At 39.8% G+C, this 22,971-nt stretch overlaps 1 protein-coding gene across 2 annotated transcripts in view; it reads right to left on the bottom strand.

The window, feature by feature from the left end:
* KIT (KIT proto-oncogene, receptor tyrosine kinase) overlaps positions 1-22,971 on the bottom strand; it is an 85,400-nt gene that overhangs the window by 22,122 nt on the left and 40,307 nt on the right. For both annotated transcript variants that reach the window (XM_022564060.2, XM_022564044.2), the window contains exons 3-7: positions 22,262-22,543; positions 21,041-21,177; positions 14,336-14,504; positions 10,243-10,432; positions 7,705-7,820 (exon numbers count right to left, since the gene is read on the bottom strand). In XM_022564060.2, coding sequence (XP_022419768.2) covers positions 7,705-7,820; positions 10,243-10,432; positions 14,336-14,504; positions 21,041-21,177; positions 22,262-22,543 — 894 coding nt within the window. The remainder of the gene's footprint in view (positions 1-7,704; positions 7,821-10,242; positions 10,433-14,335; positions 14,505-21,040; positions 21,178-22,261; positions 22,544-22,971) is intronic.

The following is a 22,971-nucleotide window of genomic DNA, read 5'->3' as shown; positions in this document are numbered from 1 at the left end:
GCCAGAGACATGTAAGCAAATGTGCAAGGCTGTGTTCCAATAAGATTTTATTCATGCACACTGAAATTTGACTTTTATTTTCACATCTCACAAATCTTCTGGTTTTTTTTTTTTTTCCAACCATTCCTACCACCCACCCACCACCCCAAAGAAAGAAAGAAAGAAATTCTCAGCTTATGGGCCATTCAAAAACAGGATACTTGTCAAATCTGGCCAGAGGGCTATAGTCTGCCAATCCTTATTCTAAACAGCCATCAAAAAAGATCTCCCTATCCTGAAAGTTAGCTTTAAAAAAAATGATGAAACTACTTGGAGAAAGCCTTCCTCAGACAGAATCACTGCGCCCAATTTACAGGAGCACCATCGCTGGGTGACCTAGACGGGAGGGGGGATGTGTACACATATCACAATGCAACCCTCCCTGCTGCCAAGGAGTGCAGGCATGTGATAAAGTGCTATTTTTCTACTCTGTATGCCTAGTGAATTCAATTTGCCACATAATTCAGAAGTGGAAGAGAAGGGTTACTGACACAATGCCCATGGAAAGATTATGTGCCTATTCTTGGATTAATTTAAATTTCCACTACATTATAGATGACGCTGTATACATTTGTAACTGAAGGGGGCTAATCTGATGTAAGAACACATGTGGCTCAATTGGGAAGAACATTTCCATAGAGCAGAAGTTCCACTAATATGAAAGGGACTACTCATGTTATTTTTATAAAAGTGTATCCCAAGTCCAGGGTCAATTCTAGCTGAAGCTTACATGGTTCCAAACCTAAACCTCTTCTGCTTTTCCACCATAAACATGAAATAATGGCTAGATCACACCAACAAAGGGCCTAACGATCTAGATGGGTTACCCTGTCCTCCAATTGGTTCAGCGTTTAAACAGATCTCCAAATTACCAAGAGACCCCACCAGACCAACTTTCTAATGAGACATGAAAGAAAAATGATACTAACACGTTTCCTAAATTTTTTCAAAATATAAGAGAATCAAACTCTAAAGCAGGTTGCCATGATATTCCTTTTTTCTTCCAATTTAAATGTCTATAGCAATTCTTGCATCCACAGAGATCCTCTTCATAAGAAGGAGATATTAAAGTGCCACATCAAAAACAACACTCATAACTCCCAAGCAATTTAAGAACAAAAACTCATTTCAAGTTCAGGAAAAGAAAATAAAAACAGACTTTAGATACTGTCAAGTATCTCAAATCACCTATAAAAAAATTAATGTAGAAAGATTAGAAACTATTTTTACATAGATTAACTACCCATACAAAGAAGATCTGAAAATTATTCCTTAATTTGGAACTGTCCTGCAAGCCAGCACAGTTATCTTCCGTGACATATGTTCAAGACATAGGAGCATGAAAGATGACAGATGATAACCTTATCAACTTCCAGGCACTTAGCTGAGGTCGCTCATTTGAGATTAAACGAGATAATTATAAACTTTAAATAATCATTTGGTTGGTTTCTTTAAAAACTCAGTCACATCATTTCGGAGTCCCACCCTCACACACCACAATGTCTCAAAATGGTATCAGATACGGGTTAAAGAAATTATGAAATAGCCATGCAGTGAGATTACCAAGGCGATACTGTAGAAGAAATATTACGGTATGGAAGATTGCTTACAATGCATTCACTGCTCAGCACCAAAGCACACAAGGTTAGCAAAAGAACCTCATTCTTGTTCCACCCCCGCAAAAAAAAACAACAACAACAAAAAAAAGTTTTAAAAATGGTCTGTAAAGATATATATATAAGAGATATATTAGCACTGGTAATCCATAACATGTAAATAAACTTCAAAAGGTACAAGTAAAACTTGTTTGATTCTTATTTTTGCCTATTTGTATTTTCAAGTTATCCCATCCTTCACATAACATTTTTATAATAAGAAAAAATTGTTTAAATCTAAAAACACATGTATACAAATGTTTGCACAAACCAGGCTACATTCTGGTTACTGTGGTAGCCTTACGGCAAACTCTCAAAAGCAAGTAAATAAATCAGAGAAAGGAGGTCTATTTAGCACTAGCTTTATTTAATGTTGAAGAATTCCAGTAATTTAGTATAGGAGTCGGTCTAATAGAATCCACCTAGTAGGAAAAAAGAAAAGAAAAAACAGAAAAACACTAAACAGCAAAGCTTCTCAAGTAAAACTTGATAGGTGTGTTAGCAGTAATTTAGCCTCTACCGCAAGTATGGTTTGGACACCCAAATGTTTGGAAGGTCCTATCATCTTTAAAAAATGGAAATAGAAAGGCTAACAGGTTAAGAGGTAGGAAGACATTTCCACCTTCCCAAAAGGCAAAGTCCTAGTAACTTTGTTCTCTTGACGCATGAGGATCTGGAAAGGTGCCCCAAACCCCCAAACTGGCACGGCCACCCCGGGTATTATTTTACCCTGGATAAAGTCACTGAAACTTCCAGCCAGGTGGATGACCCAGATGGCTGGCTGGCTGGCTGGCTGGCAGACTGTCCAAAGCCATCTAGCTACACGGCTGTCCCGTTAGGTCTACCCTCACCTACGGCAAATGGTGGGCTGCGCGTGTGCTTTATTTGCACAGTGCTGCACTTAGGGTGGCTTCTCCCTGGAAGAAGGATAGTTTAGCTATCCATAACTGGATTTAACTATGACCCGAAATAAAAAATACATGAAAAGCAGCTCAGATTCTGTAGATGTGGTCAAAGGGAAACATTCCCATGAGGAAACCTCGTTCTGGATGATTTATTACTTTGACTGATTTGGGTGTATTGTGTGATCTATAAATAATCGCTTACAGCAGACAGGATGTTAATTATATGATGCCGTGGTTTAGAAATAATACAGTATTTAGCATTTCCTTAAATTGTTTCAACCCCCTGTTAACACTGTGCCATAAATGGAGGGAAATCGGTGATTTAGAGAATGAATTTGGTGTAGAGTTCAGCAGTTGTTCGGATATCCAATCGAGCTTAACGTTACCTGTGTTCCGTGTAATCCCAAAGATGAAAGGCAAGCGCTTTCATTCTCTAGACCTTACTTGTCCTGATGGCCTTCCTGTACCACCACCTGAGGACCACCATACTCTCACTCAACTGATAGGTCTGTCATTAAAGGATAGACCTTTGAGATTGGAGAGGGATCTATTTATGGCTCCCGGATAACATTTGCTACAAATTTTAAATTCATAATGCTGATCTGGAAATGCTACCAGATAACATTTTATAATGCTCCTAGTGTCATTTTAAGTTACTGGCCAATCAAAACCATAAATGAGATCTCTCCTCACACCCGTCGGCATGGCCATTATCGAAAAGACAAGAAAACAAGTGTTGGCGACAATGTGGAGAAAGAGAACTCTTGTATCCTGTTGTTGGGAACGTAAATTGGTATAACCATTATGGAAAACAGTATGGACGTTTCTCGAGAAATTAAAAATAGAACTACCATGTGACCCATCAATCCTACTTCTGGGTATAAATTCAAAGGAAACAAAACTATTATCTCGAAGGATTATCAGTACTCCCACGTTCACTGCAGTAATATTCACAACAGCCGAGGTATGGAAACAACCTAAATTCCTTTCAGTGGGTGAATGAATAAGGAAAATGTGGTGTGTGTGTGTGTGAGAGAGAGAGAGAGACAGGGGGGCCAAGTGGATAATCAGGGTTAAAATACGTGTTTGGCCTCTTATTTGTCCTGGATCTGATAAAAACCTTGACTGTATGACATTTATTGTAACCAAAGAGACCATAGGTTTCTAATCCATTATTACAGGCTACCTACAGAATCTTGGTGATGTCACTTTTTCTAAACATTTGCAGGAATTTTGGAAAGAGTAGTGCCTATTAAGAAAGCACTTTTGGGTAGTTTTATAGTTCTTAGAACTCCATTTTCCTCCCGATTTTGATCTGAAAGGGAAACAAATGGCCATTTTCACCGAAGATATCAAACTTCTTTTTAGAACTAAGAATCTGATTTCTGTATACACCTTCAATAAGCAATTCAAGAGTAATTATAGTAATGCAAGTTCAATGCAAAGAATCACTGATTTTTTTGTTTCATTTTTTGGCCATTATAAACCACCTTTAATGTCAATGAGCCTACTTACCAGACCCACGTAAATCATGGCTTGTTAGAGAAGTTAAAAACAGTATTAAAACATTTTCAAGGGGCTTCCCTGGTGGCGCAGTGGTTGAGAGTCCGCCTGCCGATGCAGGGGACACGGGTTCGTGCCCCGGTCTGGGAAGATCCCACATGCCGCGGAGCGGCTGGTCCCGTGAGCCATGGCCGCCGAGCCTGCGCGTCCGGAGCCTGTGCTCCGCAACGGGAGAGGCCACAACAGTGAGAGGCCCGCGTACCGCCAAAAAAAAAAAATTTTCAAGTTTAACATGTACATATTTTTCTCTTAAAGGCTACACATAAGTGATTAGAACACACACACACACACACACACACACATGCACGCACGCACGCACGGACAATATCCTCAAATCTACATGTGTAATTTTCAAAACAAATGGATTCTTCAACCACCAAACATTTAACTCTTCAAAATCAAGGATCTTCCTGAGCATTTCTCATAGCTGAATCTATTAAGCAATTATGCATCCCTGTCACTGAGTGAAAGTAGCCTGAATTCCTACACTAATAGCATGCATTTATTATTCTGATTTTTATTCATTCTAGTTTTTGCAGAGCACAATTCCTTTCACCCTTGGGGCTAAGCTTATTTACAGAATAAAACATGCAGCAGATCTACATATGTAATTTGGCTCAGCTAAAATGGTATGTCAAAATAGACACGACTGGTCCAAGTTTAAATTTTAAAACTGTTTTTAGCTTTTGATTTTAAATTTAACATTAAAAAAAAATCTTGCCCCATGATACATCAACTAGAAATTTTTTTTCAATCCAAAAAATAAAGTTAACAAAGAAATTAGCTAACTATATCTGTGAAGAGCAATCGGGACATACTTCGTAAGAAACAGATAAAAGATTCACACAAAAATGCTACCTCTGTCAAAGCATTTGGAGGTCAAGAAATCCAACATGTTAGGTAAGTGAAATAAATGCCTTTATAGTCAGCTTAGTGTTTGTAATAAACTGACATCAATGAAGAGACTCCCTGAAGAGCTTAACCTACGAGGGCAGACACTACACACCCTCATCCGTGTGCCCAGTGCCATGAAGCAGGAGCTCAGTACGTGCTGGGAGGTATCTGCGACCCAGGTCCCAGAATATACAATGGAAAAGGCCTCCTGCGCTAACAGGGAATCCAAGAAGGGATCATTTGGGACAGTTCAGGCCATTTCCTCTCTAGTTTCAAACAGGCGTGAATTCACCAGCAGAGGTCATTGACACCGATCCTATCGGATGGCAAATTAGGCTGGTAAGTAAAAAGGTAGCAATTTTGTCACCCTGAGAAAAGTAAGGGTGACTTCAGAGATGTCTTTCTAAGGTCAGTGACTCATGACTGACTGGTAGACCACACACACTGGCAAATGGAAGCAGGAAAAAGGGGGAAAGAGACAGATCTTAATGCACCCTGGACCTTGAAGCCAGGGAAAGAGAAATGCGAATGACACAATTTTATAAAATTCCCAACTACTAAGCTTCTCAAAGTGAGGCCTGTCGAGTAGGCCATGTCCATGATCTACTGGTACTGGGGACCTAAGCATAGAAACCGAGACTAAGCAATTTGACTTCACTGTATCTGTTGAATCTAATAATAAAAAAATCCATTCTTGGATTTTATATATCTTTGCTCTTTTCCATCTCACTTTTCTAGTGGCTGGTTCTTTCTGTATTTTATAAGAAGTATTGATCCAGAAGGAATTGGAAATTAAAAATACAAAAGGTCCTTTACCACAGACAGTTTGAGAAGTACTGCACTAGAACACCCTAAATAAAGTTTTGTATGGACAGTATGGATATGACGCTTGCACGGATACTGATTTACCTGCACTCATCTCTTCAATTACTTGAACAGTAAGCAGGTAGTTTTGCTCATGTGTAATACACTAAACTCTAAACTCTTCTGATTAACATCTGAATTAATCTAGAGATATTTGAATTGCAGGCCAATGAGATACCACATAATCAAAACTGTTCCGGGGAACTGAGATGTTAATTAACGTGTTTCCCTTGGAAAAGGAGAGTTCTGTGGTCATACAAATGTGAGATATATGCTCATTTCCATGCCTCCTCCTGGGCAGGCAAAATACACGTTAGCGTATGAAGGATGCCGAGAAGGTCTGCAGTTAAGAAAAATGTTTATGCAGATGTGATGCTCTTTGTCTAAATACATGTTAACACCTTGTTCAGGAAACACGATTTTGGAAATGCTGGAATTGACAAAGGACTCCAGATTAGCAATCAAAAACCTGTCTTGAGTGTCACTTGCTAGCTGCTTCCTGTCTTCATTTGTAAAGGGATCACGCTCACCACCCCACCACGCTAGTGAGCGGCTGCATCAGTGAAGTAACGATGGAAAATCACTCTATGTAGCAAGTAATAAGCTCCTGGAGGACAGGGAACTGGCTCCCATCCTGCAGCCCAACACACACAAACTGTTACTGAGCTGCTCTCTAGGGAATGTTCCAGGTTGTCTCCTCACGCCCCCCGCCCCTCCCTGCCATGCCCCGATGGTTAATTCCGATGGTCATTTTGTGGGCGGGTCCCTTGAGATTCCGTGTCTTTGGAGGCCTCCTGCCTCTGGTCCCCTGGCTGGTGTGGTGTGGCAGGCACCTGCCACCCTTCCTGGGAAATGCAGGGGGCCCCAGAGCAGAGCCAAGAGCGGGCCCTACACTTGGCAAAAGTCCCAGCTGGTGAGCACAGCCCCAGGCATCAGCCTCTGTGCAGAGAAGCTGCCCCAAGACATTGTGGGATGTGGGCCACACAGGGCTCAGGTGTTCAGGTTCCCACGTCCACTGCCATCCTCCCACCCTAAACCACCTGCTCCCTTCTCCCACAGCCTCCACGTGACACGCAGTAGGGACCCACTGAGCTGAGCGATACTGCATTCATCTCACACAAAGAATACCCCAACGTGGGCTTCCCTGGTGGCGCAGTGGTTGAGAGTCCGCCTGCCGATGCAGGGCATGCGGGTTCGTGCCCCGGTCCGGGAAGATCCCACATGCCGCGGAGTGGCTGGGCCCGTGAGCCATGGCCGCTGAGCCTGCGCGTCCGGAGCCTGTGCTCCGCAACGGGAGAGGCCACAACAGTGAGAGGCCCGCATACCGAAAAAAAAAAAAAAAAGAATACCCCAACCCGTAAGAGAAAGCGTTGTAACAAGAAATTGTTTGTCAGGGCTTGATAGCACTTCTTTCCCACCTAATACCATAATCTAGCTCCTATTCAACCTCCGCCTCCCCATTTCAACAATCAGTAGGAATACATTCTCCCTCAAACTGTTTGCTATTTTTAACTTCTATGGCTCCTCTGTTGACTTCAAAGGCAACACCCAGCATCTGAGCGCCAGCTACAAGGTCATGTGGTTAGTGAAATGTAGGACAAGGAATTGGTTTTTGTACACAGTCTTCCAACCACCAAACCACGAGGTCTTTGTTAAGGTCAAATTATCATGAAACGTTATTGACCCAGTACACAATGAACTCAGTGCAGCAGCTGTTACAAACACTAGCCACAACTTAAAAGAATAAAAAAATAAAAAGATAAGCAGCCATTCGTTCTACTCACTGTTCACGTAAACATTAAATGTCACGGAAGAATTCGCATCAGAATTGGACACGAGAAATGTGTAAGTGCCTCCTTCGGTCCCTTTTAATCTGGTTAGATGAAGTTCACTTACATATCTACAAAGAAAGGACAACCCATCAGTCACCTGTGGATGGTCTGCCTCGGGGCGTGTGGCTTTAACAGTTCCTACCTGGAAATACATGCTTATTTTGGAAAAATATGCCCCACTTAATTCAGTATTAACAAGAGCCACGTTAACAAACAAGAACACACACACATATTTCATTGGGGACAGATGCCCGGCGTGTGAGAATACAGAGTGGGGAAAGGCTCTCTCGGCATAAAGGCAACCTCACAGAGATGGCAGCCTCTTCCGCTTCCTGAGCTGTCCCCACAGCCGCATCCTTCTCTGCCCTGGTCCTCTGTTCAACCTCCCTCTCATCAGTGTCCTGAACTCGCCCGCCCTGCTTTAATGGCACCTGCCTGGCAAAACGCCAGGCTGGCAGGCATCTCCACGTAGGTGTCTCCATGCAGATGCTTCAGGGTCACACGGCAAGGTGACTGCTGCCCTCACCTTCCTTCTTGTGACACCACCGTCTCCTGGCTTTCCTCCCCGCCCCCCCCCCCCCCGCCGCTGCTTCTTCCCAGTGTCCTCTTGCAGCATGTGCTATTCGACCTTCTGTTTCACAGCAAGGACATCGTACATGGCTGTGATAACTGAGCACGCGGTACCACCATCGGGGGCGTTACTGACATGGGCTCCAGCATGGACGGAGCACCCTGGGCGCCCCTTGGCCCCCACAACCGACTCGACACGTGGTGGCTGGTTCAGTCTCTCCTCTCACACTGCACGTGCTCCCCAGGCAATCCACGCTCCCCTGAACTACTTACTGTCTGCTCACAAATCCTGACCTCTAGTCCAGACCTCCCTGTCCTATGCCTTCCTTCCTCTACAGACCTATGCTCACGTCCCACCCCCCCAGTCCAGAGTGTCCCTGGGACTGGACTGTGGCTCACCCACACCCTTTCTTGTCTCCTTTCCCCTCTCTACCCTGTTCCCCGCAACTCCCCGCCAGGTCTCTCTCTCCTTTAATGAAGACCTTGCCTGTGAATCCCTCCCGCAGGCACTGCATCCAGGGAACCCGACCTACGATACATTCTACCTGAACATCCCTGCTCAAGATCCCACAGTCAACCTCAAATTCAACAAACCCCAAGCCGAGCTCATTGCCTTTGCCCCCTCCCTCTCCCCTCCCCCTCGAATAGTATTGCCTCTTACCATCCAACCTGGCTGCCACAACCAGACTCCTGAAAGCATCTTCAGCTCCTGCCTCTTTCCTAGCCCTTCGATCACCTTTAAGGAGGAAGCCTGGACACCTCCCAATCCATGCTCTTCCCTCCAACCCTTAGACCGAGGCCCAGGACAGCATCCTTTCTTATCCACACTCTTACAACAGCCAAGAGCTCCTGACTAGGAAAAAATACTAACTCTATCTAGGCACCTACCTCTTATCAGCCGTGGGCTCTTGGTCAAATTAACCCATCTAGGTCTCAGATTCCTCTTCTATAGAAAGAAGGGAAGTAAGAGTGCCTGCTCATCGGACTTGTGAGGACCAAAATTTTTGAGTTAATATACATGAGGGACTTTGAACAGCACATGGCAGGAAAAAAGCACACACAGCTTACATGAAATGTCACTATTGCTACTATTTTTATTATAAGTGTTTTGAGGATCAAATGAGAGGTCTGGGGCTTCCCTGGTGGCGCAATGGTTAAGAATCCGCCTGCCAATGCAGGGGACACGGGTTCGAGCCCTGGTCCAGGAAGATCCCACATGCCACAGAGCAACTAAGCCCGTGCACCACAACTACTGAGCCTGCGCTCTACAGCCCGCGAGACACAACTACGGAGCCCATGTGACACAACTGTTGAAGCCCGTGCGCCTAGAGCCCGTGCCCCTCAACAAGAGAAGCCACGACAATGAGAAGCCCATGCACCGCAACAAAAAGTAGCCCCTGCTCAACGTAACTAGAGACAGCCCGCGCGCAGCAACAAAGACCCAACACAGCCATAAATAAGTAAGTAAGTAAGTAAGTAAGTAAAAATTTAAAAAAAAAGAGAGAGAGAGGTCTGATGTAAAAGAAACTTGGGTTCACCGCCTGGCCCAAAGATGCTTAATGATTCTTAGTTTTCTTACAGTCTTAAAAAAAATGATTAAAGGCACTAACATTTCTCTTTCTCTGAAGAGAATTATTTAATGTGTCCCTAGTATATGCTGGTCACCGCTTTGAACTATCCTCAGAACTCTAGGAGAGAACTATCCTCCAATTTACAAACAAGAAAACTGACGCATGGACTTTTCTGTGTGCTCTAAACACACAGCAAAATGAAATGATGACGACTCAGGAAGCGGCCCCAAACTTCCTTCCGTATCAGCTGTCCTCTCATACATTGACGGGTCACAGAAACAGGATCCGGTAAGCCAAGGGGACGGGATGGGGGGAACGTGTAATTCCCCAAACAAGGCCCTTTTCTTACCTGATGTTACTTTCATTGTCAGACTTGGGGTAATCTTCCCACTTGTCAGTGGAAGTTCTGTTCATATATATCCACTGTCGGTGTTCAGGTTTGGGATATGCCTCATACTCAACAACCAGATCCACATTCTCGCCATCGTTTACAAATGCTGTTGTATTCATCATAGGGAAGATATTGATGAATCCTTTATCTAATCACAGCAGAATGAGACAGAAAGAAACTGTTATCCCCCAAATCTTGACAAATAACAAAACTTCACCTTTGGATTATAAAGATATTGACTGATTTCCAGTATTAACTGGCAATGACAAGTAAGAATTTTGACTTAGCCATTTCACATTTTACTTTGCTCTTGGAGAATCACGGTCATAAAGTGAGAAAGGACACACGTTGGAAATGTTTATTCTCTTATCTCTGTCTCTTAAGCAAGTCTGTTAAAGATCTATCACCATCTTATAAGTCTTCTAGAACTACCAGTCCTGATGTTTATTAGGCTAAAAAGTATTTGGACTAGCCCATACCCAGATCCAATATAATTGTCTATGTGATAAGAAGATGTCATACATCAAGAAGGGGAAGAGAGCCCCAATATTTAATAAAAATGTTGCAAGAATGTCATTTAGTATTTAGAGAAAAATAAACTTGGATCTTCTTATCATATCATATATCACAAATGACTCAAGGACGGCATTTTAATAATTAAACCATATTTTTAACTAAACAACGGAATTTACTTCTATCAAAATTTTGTGGAGGGGAGGGCGAGGGGAGTTTTCTAGGCTTTTTAGAAGCAACCAAAGAAATAAAAATCATAAAAGACAAATCTAAATACATAAACATTTTCAAAAAGTATCTATATATAGGAAAATTAATTAAGGTAACAGGAAAAAGAGGACATAAAATTATAGAAGGAAAAATAAACTACTAATTTAAATAAGGCATTCCTTTTCACATATTAAAAGTAGCAAAACCTCAGTAAAGCTGTTAAAAAATAATGTATATCCACTCTATGGAAAAACAGCAAAACTAATCTGAAATAAACTCAATAATTTTGCAAGTGTAATTAAAGTAGCACACTGAATTACACTTTGTAAATGGGCACAACTCTTGTGGAAAGCATTTAGCAATATAGATTTTTAAAAATTATCTATTTTTCAATTTAATCCAGAGAACTCTTCTTAGTGAGGTAGATGGCCACGTGCAAAAAGTGCTATTTACACTAGTCATAATAATTTTAAAAATGAGAAAATAGAGAACTGGCTAAGTAAATAAAGCAGCCCTTAGAAATTATTATATAATAATAGTAACAACAATACAAGGAAGAGCTTGAAAAAGACCATCATAAAATAATTGCCAATATCATATTTATAGCCTCCATTTATGGAATGCTTACTATGTGCCAAGAACTGCCTTAAGTTCTTTAGCATACACTTTATTTAATAATTATGACAAACATTTAACTTATAACAATACTGAAAGAGAACGCTTGTAACCCCTAATTATAGATGAAAAAGAAATCAAGTCCTGGAAAGCCATATAGCTGGCTACCCAAAGCAGAGCCTACATGTGAATACAGGTCTGTAAGAAGCCAAGGCTGGTCTCTTTACTGTTGCACAGCCTAGAGTCTCCACATACTTTAAGTGAGAAAGAGAGAGAACATAAAATTGTATGTATAATTAAAATCCTGTTGCATATAAAAATATAACCATATACCAAATCCTAAAAAAGCTTATATCAAGTTAGTGGAATTATGGAAGAGTTTTAATCTTCTATTTATTTTTCAAAATTTGAAAATTAATTACAACATTTTATATTGTCATTTAACCAAACAGTGCCATTGTCTTTGGCACTGTTTGGTTAAATATATTGTTAGCCCCCATGAGATTGACATGAGAGTATTTGACTCTCCTTTAGTTTTCTACAGATTCAGAATAAAAAAACGGAGTCAAACTGTCCTTTGTATCAATGGAAAAAATATTTTTCAGGTGAAAATCAAAAATCATCCAAATGAAATTAAAACACCACTTTGTTCTAATACCTGAATCATAAATGGTACACCCCTGCCATTCTTTAAGCTAATTTAGATTAATTTTGAGGAAATAAATGTTTTGTCTGAATGTTACATTAAATTTTCAGGTACTCAAGTTCATAAATTCAAAGATATCACACAATGCAAAATATTCAAACACCACAGACAACGATATTTCCACTGATTTCTCTCCCTATCATCATGTACAAAATACTAAAGTTATCCTGAGTTTTCTATAGTCCAGTTTGCTCAATACAGTTTTATGTCCTATAATAGGACACAGCTTCAAATTCATGAAGTGTAAGAATTATTAGACTCAAAGAACCCCACCTGGGTTTGTTACAGAGGATGATTTAAGAAATTGACGAGACATTAACATTTAATCAAGGGCAAACACTGTGCCAGGCACATCTGCAAAATACATGGCCTTTCTCCCTCCACAGCCTTGGGAGTTAGAGGCTATGTTTCTTGCAAGAGAAAATGCAGGCAGAGTTAAAGTGGGGTGCATTTGAAAGTTAAGTGGCAGAGCTCCAACTCAAAACCAGGTTGGGGCCACCCGGAAGCCTTTTTTGCGCCACTCCACACTGTGTCCAAATCCTACTCCCAGCCCCTAAAGAAATTACTTTCCTCTTTGTCTCTTACTGTTCGTCCCATCTCGTCCCATCCCAACCCACTCCTGAAATAGTACAAAGCCAGATTCAGGTTTCACAGCCTCAAGTCTTTCCAGTTATACAGTTATATTCTTGGAAATTGATGAATGGATTTTAAAAATCTGATTACATACAACAGTAAGCTCCAAACATCCTTACTAATTGCTTTCTGGAGCTGAAGCTGATATATCAACATGCTCCCTAATCAACTTAGCAAATTAGCACTTATGGAGTTTAATATTTTAAAAGCATAGCCTTTTATTCAAATTAATAAATGGTTCACAATCACGTTTAGGGACAGAGTAGTACCCTTTCTCTGGGCTGGCTCTGTAATTGCAAGTAAAGTGTCTTTTTCACGTTCAGTCTGGTGAGATACTTTCCATTACAACATGGGCAGAAACGCCAAAATCATATGAGATTATTGTGGGATAAATCACAGACCTCTAACATTGGTACATAAATTAGTGAAGAAATATGGGGGAAAGGAGAGAAATGAAAACAAGTATCACATCATTTTATTATTGCTCATGATGAATTTCACCACCCTACAAGTACTTAAAGTCAAGCGCTGAGAATATGGTTGCATTAAAAAGACAAGAAAATAGATTAAATGCAAACAGTACTAAAAAGACAAGAAAAGTGTAAACAAAGTAATTTTAAAATTATTATTATTTTCAGTAATTCAAAATACCACACTCTGATCTCATTAAGTAGATGCTTGGGAAATAAATATTCAGTAAGATCTAAAGCACGGAAGACTAAACCAGTTGTGTATGCCAGATATGACGGGGTTAGGGCACAGGTTACTATGTTTCAGTTTATGCTCTGTAGAATCAATGACCCATGCCTGGTGGGCTGCCTTCCTGAAGGTTTATGCTACAGCCTATAAGGCTGGAGGACAGGGTGAGGTCAGGGGTGTACTGAGGAGGAGAAGCCAATTCAGTCCTTCCTGCTACAAAGGGTGACAAGAGCCCATGAATCATAAAACGATAAACCAAAAGGCTGAGGAACCTCAACAAAAGATTCAGAGAAATATATTAAGCTCTAAGCATATGTCTTCCTCCACAGAGAAAAGTCTCCATCCATTTCCAAAGTCAAGTCATTCAGCAAGGACTAGAGTTTCTGGAAAGGCTCAACCTACATTGTATTTGTTGAGGTAGGGGAGGTAAGCAGAGAATGACATGTTCAAACAGCTTCACAGTTACAACTTTCCACTTGCCGCTATTAAATGGTAGAATTTGCTTTTGTGCTCTAGTTGGAAGAGGCTACAAAGATCATTTTCTTTCATATATTCATTCAGTAATAATAAAAACCCTAAGAATCTGTTCAACATTCCATTAACGTAAAAAGGAAACTATCTAGTAATTTCTTCATTCACTATGCCAGTAATTTATCCATTCCCAGAGATATTTACCTACTACTTCTAAGGTTGTTGTGACATTTGCTGATCCAAAAGTATTATTGGCATAACACATGAACACGCCAGAATCATTAACTCTTGCTGAGCTGATAGTCAATCTCTCCTGACGAAGAAAATTGAAGTCACCCTGATGCCAGCTATTCCTCTTCACCTGTTCTTTAGTCTGCTGGTTTCAGAAGGAGAGGGAAAAAAAAATCAAAGATTACCATAAAATTTATATTCAGGATCTTTCCTAGATAAATTAAAAATAGCAGCAATTAACTTCTCCGTATTAGCATTCATTATACACTGCTTAAGTAAGTATAATAAAACATCATGACAAGTCTGTCATTGGAACGCTTCATATTACAGGATTATATTGAAAGATAGTTATTACTAATGATTGTAAAAAATGAAAATTCATTTCTTAATAACCACAGCATACGTAATTCCAAATTCTCTGCAGTGCTAAATATTTTTTAACAGTGCCAAATTTTAAAAGTTCTTATATAAGAAATAATACAGGACACTGATATTTTAAAAGTCAGCATATTTATATCCTATCAATACTTCCTGTTATATATTTTTTCTATTCTACATCCCACTGGTTGAAAGAAAACACATCACTAGTAACAATCGTTCTATTTTATTAACATTTATATTATTTTCATGAATAAAAATAGACTTACAGTGTCTAAGACTAACTCGAAAATTCATCCTATAGTTCCTACCCAGCAGAATTTTGGCAAGTATTAAAGGGAGTTCCAAAGTATATAAGACATATAAGACAAAATCCCAAATTATTTACACATGAGCTGAAGAGAAAAGGTTGTGCATTTGCTCTTGTGATATCACCATGCCACTGTTAATATTTATCTGCAGATAAGACATGGAGAGATTTCTTGTATGGAAAACGTCATGGGGAAACAACCATAATATAAACTATAACCACTCTCTGAAAAGATTAAAAGGAATAGCATAGAGCTTTCTGCATCTTCCAAATTTTCTGTAACATGAACACATTCTTATTAGGATGGGGGGAGGGAAGCAACTAAAAAAGAAACTAAACAGGAGCTGATATTGACATGGAACAAGATCAAGGGTGATTCCCTGGCCAGGCTATGGTGAACCTATTAGCATTAGACCATTCTGACAGTACTGTAAATCCGAACAGTCCTTCTGGAAAGCAACTTGGAAGCATGTTCAGACCACTGAGCAACTCCAGCAAATTTATCTCAAGGAAACAACTCAATAGAAAACAAAAGGTCCAAGATATTTACTGTGGTGAAAAATTGCAGATGACCTAAATGTATACCAGGTATCAAAATTATGAATATGTGAAAATAAGAAAAATGATTCTTTTATGTAAAAAGCATAAAATGAGTGTACCTTAAGACAGCAACCATGTGTTAATACATATGCATGAGGGGAGAGAGAAAATAAACATGAAAAAAAACGTGGGCAATATAGCATTTGTAAGGACTAACCACTTGAGACTACTGAGCACTTGAAATGTAGTAGGTCCAAATTGAGTTGTGTTGCAAATATAAAATATGTCCCAGATTTTAAAGACTTAATATGAAAAAAGTAGTGTAAAATATCCCATCAATAATTTTTATGTTATGAATTTGGTAAAGTAGCAGGATACAAAATTAATGCACAGAAATCTCTAGCATTCCTATACATTAATGATGAAAAATCTGAAAGTGAAATTAAGAAAACACTCCCATTTACCATTGCAACAAAAAGAATAAAATATCTAGGAATAAACCTACCTAAGGAGACAAAAGACCTGTATGCAGAAAATTATAAGACACTGATGAAAGAAATTAAAGATGATACAAATAGATGGAGAGATATACCACGTTCTTGGATTGGAAGAATCAACACTGTGAAAATGACTGTACTACCCAAAGCAATCTACAGATTCAATGCAATCCCTATCAAACTACCACTGGCATTTTTCACAGAACAAAAAATTTCACAATTTGTATGGAAACAGAAAAGACCCCGAATAGCCAAAGCAATCTTGAGAAAGAGAAACGGAGCTGGAGAAATCAGGCTCCCTGACTTCAGACTGTATACTACAAAGCTACAGTAATCAAGACAGTATGGTACTGGCACAAAAACAGAAATATAGATCAATGGAACAGGATAGAAAGCCCAGATATCAACCCACACACATATGGTCACCTTATCTTTGATAAAAGAGGCAAGAATATACCGTGGAGAAAGACAACCTCTTCAAAAAGTGGTGCTGGGAAAACTGGACAGCCACATGTAAAAGAATGAAATTAGAACACTCCCTAACACCATACACAAAAATAAACTCAAAATAGAGTAAAGACCTAAATGGAAGGCCAGACACTATCAAACTCTTAGAGGAAAACATAGGCAGAACACTCTATGACATAAATCACAGCAAGATCCTTTCTGACCCACCTCCTAGAAAAATGGAAATAAAAACAAAAATAAACAAATGGGACCTAATGAAACTTCAAAGCTTTTGCACAGCAAATGAAACCATAAACAAGACCAAAAGACAACCCTCAGAATGGGAGAAAATATTTGCAAATGAAGCAACTGACAAAGGATTAATCTCCAAAATTTACAAACAGCTCATGCAGCTCAATAACAAAAAAACAAACAACCCAATCCAAAAATGGGCAGAAGACCTAAAAAGACATTTCTCCAAAGAAGATATCCAGATTGCCAACAAACACATGAAAGAATGCTCAACATCACTAATCATTAGAGAAATGCAAATCGAAACTACAATGAGATATCATCTCACACCAGTCAGAATGGTCATCATCAAAAAGTCTACAAACCATACATGCTGGAGAGGGTGTGGAGAAAAGGGGACCCTCTTGCACTGTTGGTGGGAATGTAAATTGATGCAGCCACTATGCAGAACAGTATGGAGGTTCCTTAAAAAACTAAAAATAGAACTACCATATGACCCAGCAATCTCACTACTGGGCATATACCCTGAGAAAATCATAATTCAAAAAGAGTCATGTACCACAATGTTCATTGCAGCTCTATTTACAATAGCCAGGACATGGAAGCAACCTAAATGTCCACTGACAGACGAATGCATAAAGAAGATGTGACACATATATACAATGGAATATTAGCCATAAAAAGAAACGAAATTGAGTTATTTGCAGTGAGGTGGATGGACCTAGAGTCTGTCATACAGAGTGAAGTAAGTCAGAAAGAGAAGAACAAATACCGTATGCTAACACATATATATGGAATCTAAGAAAAAAAAAAAGGTCATGAAGAACCTAGGGGTAAGACGGGAATAAAGATGCAGACCTACTAGAGAATGGACTTGAGGATACAGGGAGGGGGAAGGGTAAGCTGTGACAAAGCGAGAGAGAGGCATGGACATATAGACACTACCAAACGTAAAACAGATAGCTAGTGGGAAGCAGCCGCATAGCACAGGGAGATCAGCACCGTGCTTTGTGACCACTTAGAGGGGTGGGATAGGGAGGGTGGGAGGGAGGGAGACACAAGAGGGAAGAGATATGGGAACATATGTATATGTATAACTGATTCACTCTGTTATAAAGCAGAAACTAACACACCATTGTAAAGCAATTATACTCCAATAAAGATGTTAAAAATTTTTTTTAAATGTTAATTATATGATAAAATATTTTGGATATATTGGGTTAAATAAAATATATTAAAATCAATTTTACTTTTTTTTAACTCTGTCATGTGCCTACTAGAAAATTTTAAATTACATAGGGGGCTCACATTCTATTTCTACTGCACAGCGCTGCTAATGTATAGTGGTAGAATTATAGCTATTTCTCTTTTTTTCTCATGTTATTATATTTTTGGAAATTTTTTTCACTAAAATAAGCATACATAAAAGCTGACTGCCAAAGTTGAATGTTTTGGAATTAAAAAGAAGAGAAACCTGCTTGGTTAACTAACTGTGAGATCTTGGCCAAGTCAAGGATGCCACTATGGTCTCAGCTTTTGTTTCTAAAAGGCAATGAGAGAATAAAGGTCTTTAAAGGCCTTGACTTGAAGATAATCCCTTCTAAGAGATTCTTCTAATAATTGGCAGAAAGCTGACATTTTCCTGCCTAAGAGTAATTGTTAAGAAGAGACAAAGGGGAAGTGACATTTTTCTCTGGCCACTTCCAGTCCATCATACAGACTTCTCCTCGGCAAAGGCAGAGTGACAATGGACGGGTCACAAACTATATATTCTAGATTCCCGGTATCTTCCTTCTAGTTCCTGCAAGAGCCCAGGAGTCCCTGTTTAGGGGAGCTAAACAGGACAATGAATACATTGGTGCTAGAAGGAATAGTTTGTTAATAATTGATACATCATCAGCACCCAAACCCGAAGGCCATAATTTAGGATACTGTCAAAGATCCTAATAAAAGCAAGCAAAAATATGAGGGTTTAGAAGCCTTAGAAAAGCTAACCAAGATTCACAGTGTTGAATAAACTCCAAGACTCTCTTACGTTTTAAAACAAACAGTTGCAGAAATACTACAAGAGTTGCTTTACCCTAAATTTCATTGTGAATTAAACTTATTCTAAATGATCCAGATCAAATACTATGGATTTTTAAAAGAATTTGACAGTGTTATAACAGTGCTAGGCATTCCAAATTAAGCCAAAGGATATCAATAAAAGATTCATGGATGAACCCTGGCATACAGCCATGAGCCCCATCTGCAAGTCACACATTACATATTGTTTGCATGTGATTTGCTTTTCCTTAACCCTTGGAGGTGCTCACTGGGATTTCCCCAAAGAGTTCCCAACACTGCAGGCTTATCTACCAGCGCCAGTGGATTAATTGGGAATGGCATGCAGGACTCCTGGGAAAAAGTGATTCAGAACAAAACTGCCTGGGGCAATTTAATTCTCATCTCAAAAAGGCTAATTTTCAAGTTATGTAGAGGCTCAGTTACACACACCGTAAATTGTTCTCTCATCTGAAATCAAGGATCATAGAAAGGCAATTAATATGGGACTGTGTTCTATAAGGTTAGTCAAAAATTCATATGTAAGCTATTGGTTTTATGATAGGACTTGTTTCTCTGACCCACTGGTTCCCTTCTCCTGTTAATGGCAGGCTTCACTTAGCAAGGTATCCATCACAGGTCTACATGAACGCCATCATAATGGTTTGCATTATGCTAATCACCATAGTTACTTGTTTAGCAAAGGATTCTCTAAACAGGCATGAAACTGCCAATGTTGAATACAGAGCATGAGGCGGAAGAAGAGGAAGAGGAGGATGAAAAGACAGTATTTCCTTTCTTCCAATGTAATACGCATGTGTGTACTCAAGAAAAACTACCATGATAGCAAATTAACTAGTTGGCCAAGATCATTCAAACAAAAATTATTAAAAACTCAGTCACGGGCTTCCCTGGTGGCGCAGTGGTTGAGAATCTGCCTGCCAATGCAGGGGACAGAGGTTCGAGCCCTGGTCTGGGAAGATCCCACATGCCGCGGAGCAACTAGGCCCGTGAGCCACAACTACTGAGCCTGCGCGTCTGGAGCCTGTGCTCCGCAACAAGAGAGGCCGCGATAGTGAGAGGCCCGCACACCGCGATGAAGAGTGGCCCCCGCTTGCCACAACTGGAGAAAGCCCTCGCGCAGAAACGAAGACCCAACGCAGCCAAAAATAAATAAATAAATAAATAAATAAATAAATTATTTTTAAAAAGTAACAAGTGTTCAAGTACAGTTGGTGTCTTTAAAAAAAAAACAAAAAACTCAGTCAATGGGAATCTTAAGGCAAAATATTAGGGAAACCGGATATTTTAAAGACCTTGTTATTAATATGAGTATTAGAGAGGGAGAAAAACCTTCAAATATAACTGGCTAAAATTTATTTAATTTTAAGATATGCCTAACACGGTATCTGACATACAGTAGACATTCAATATGCATTTGTTAAATGAATGATAACCTAAACGTGTCCAAATGTTTCAGATTGATGACAACCATTTTATTAATAGCGACTAAAACAAATAGAAAACCATTAGCAACCTGATCTCGGGTAAGCAGCCTCAAAGGAGGAAATCAGATCCATACAAAAAGAAATCTCTCAAATGGACAGGCCTCTCTGCGGCTGAGGGAAGGGCTTCTTGGCTAACGTCTGAGACCATTGATTTATGTTTTTAATATGGAAGGAAAAAAACTGGCAGCTTTCCCCAATATTTTAAATAATCTGGCCTGAATAGTTGCCATAGTAGCTTTAAAAATCAAGGTAGTTACTCACTGAAACATTAATTTTTTTTCCCCCACGAAAGTCATTCAAAGAAACAGCATGGAGTAATAACAAGTCTGAAGTTTTCTCTACGACTTTCTCAAAATAAATTTACAAAATGACATTTCTTTTTTACTCATAATGAATGTACACATCTACATATGGTGCAATGAAAGGGGTAAATACACATCATCTGTACACACTCCAGAGAGACACACCAGCTGAGCCATCCCCAGGACAATTAACAGACTCTTCTAGAATATGTAAAAGAATGTATATGTATGTGTGACTGAATCACTTTGCTGTACAGCAGAAATTAACACAACATTGTAAATCAACTCTACTTCAGGAAAATAATTTTTTAAAAAAATAGACTCTTTTAAAGAAAAACCTTCAACTCTCCCACACGGAGAGAATGATACATTGAGGCTAATGGAGAAAACAATCCACTCACCTGGCTGTTTTCCCTTATCCACATTGAGTCCACAGAGCTAGACACGTCTTTTATCAAGCACATCACTGCAAATTCTTCCCCTTCCCTGAGAAGATAGCTGGCTTTGGACACAGACACAACAGGCACAGCTCTGATGGCTAGAATAAAACGAAACGTGGCCCTCAAATAACTGGCTGTAGTATAGCATAATGTTTTAACTTACCATTTTTCCTCAGCTGTGCCCAGCTCACTTTGTGGTCTTTTAAATAAGATATAAAGTATGGTACTAACCGATCTGTATTACTTGTATGTTTGAAGACATCAGCAATTAAATTGTACATCCCTCAAGTAACTTCATTAACACCGAGTGAAAAAGATAGACTATCTACTTTGAGATTATAATAATCCTGAGCAGTGCTATTTTGAAATAGGTAGAAGCCCTGGCACAGTGAAGCTGCATTTATTTTTATTTGACTTGCTTGTTTCATGAGAATGTGACCAACAACTAATTATCTTCTTTTAACCAAACAGGCATCTTTCCCACGCGCTATAAAAATAACGTCTTACTTCTTAAAATCACAGGTTTTAAATAATCAAACTTTCCTTAATTCCAAAGAGCATCCTTTTTCAAAAGCCTTAATAAAAACTATTCAATCGCTAAATGCCAACTGGTGTTGAGTTAGATGATCTCTGAAATACAAAAATCTGGGTATCTTCCAGCTATCAAAATATTCTACATAATGCCACATTAAGAACAAGGTCCAAAGTCAGCTGGTACTTTCCTCCTCAGATTGTGAATAGTTTGAGAAGGTATTAAAATTAAATAGCTGAGGAGGAATCAATTCATAGATCAATAGTAAGTCAAGGAGTGAGTAATCTGTATGCTAATCTTTTCAGTGTAACTAAGGCTTCCCAATGAGTTTCTCTTGGAAGGAACAGTTTGTGCAATTATGAAACTTTGGGATGTCCTGATGTCAGTAGGTTTAAAGACTGTCCTCAGGACCATCTGAATGCCCATCCCTGGTAGACACACCCAGCTGGAGGTGGTCATGGACCCAACACATGGGATGGAGGCTATGAAATAAAGTATTCACAAGCATCCGGCATTATTTTGAGCCTGGGCGAAACGATCCAAGAAGCTACCTGAGTGACATACTGAGTTGGACCAGTGAGAAGAGAGAAGTCTTCTTTTAGATCAAAGGATGCTCCGACACCCAGAAGAAAGCAAACAAGGGCCCGTACCTGCCCTCACTTTCAGGGTGAATTTCTTCGACAGCACGGACTTGCCCTTCTGGTTCGCCGAGCAGTGTAGACAGAGCCGATGATACTCGCGCTTCACGTTTCTGATCGTGATGCCGGCCTTGGGGTCAGCGACAAACGTCAAGTCCTTGGGAAGAGGTTTCCCCTCGCACCCCGTGAGGGAGTAATTGGTCACCTCTGGGTCTGTCAGAGGACAGCGGACCAGCGTGTCGTTGCCTTCCTTCCCGTACAAGGGAAGCTCAACCAGGAAAAGCTTCTCAGGATCTACAGCATATCAACAATCAGTAGTTTGAATGGCTGGTCACAGACACTGAAAACATTTTATAAAAATCTAAACTATTGCCGCTTATAACAACAATCCCTAGTGGCCCAAAGGGCTGCTGACTTTATTCTTTGCAAACAAAAGTAGAATTTATCCGAGTCATACTAATAAGGAAGAGTTAACACTTCATGTGTCCGGCACTAAGCCTGGACCATTACACACTTGTCACTCTCATTTAATCCTCGGTACACCCCTATACGACAGGTGCTATCATTGTCACCATTTTATCGATAAACTGGTCTCAAAAACAGTAACTCTCCTTAAGTGACACAGCCCAGAAATGGCAAGATAGAACTCAAAGCCAGGTCTGACTGATACCACAATTTGAACTCTTAAAGCTCTGGGAATATTTTATTGTAAGTTACTTTGT

This window comes from Delphinapterus leucas, chromosome 5 (assembly GCF_059928025.1).
Source record: "Delphinapterus leucas isolate spDelLeu-1000000601 "Yukka" chromosome 5, BTC_Dleu_Yukka2, whole genome shotgun sequence".
Taxonomy (NCBI): Eukaryota; Metazoa; Chordata; class Mammalia; order Artiodactyla; family Monodontidae; genus Delphinapterus; species Delphinapterus leucas.
Note: the sequence above shows the minus strand (reverse complement) of the source record. Positions and strands in the feature narration are given on the sequence as shown.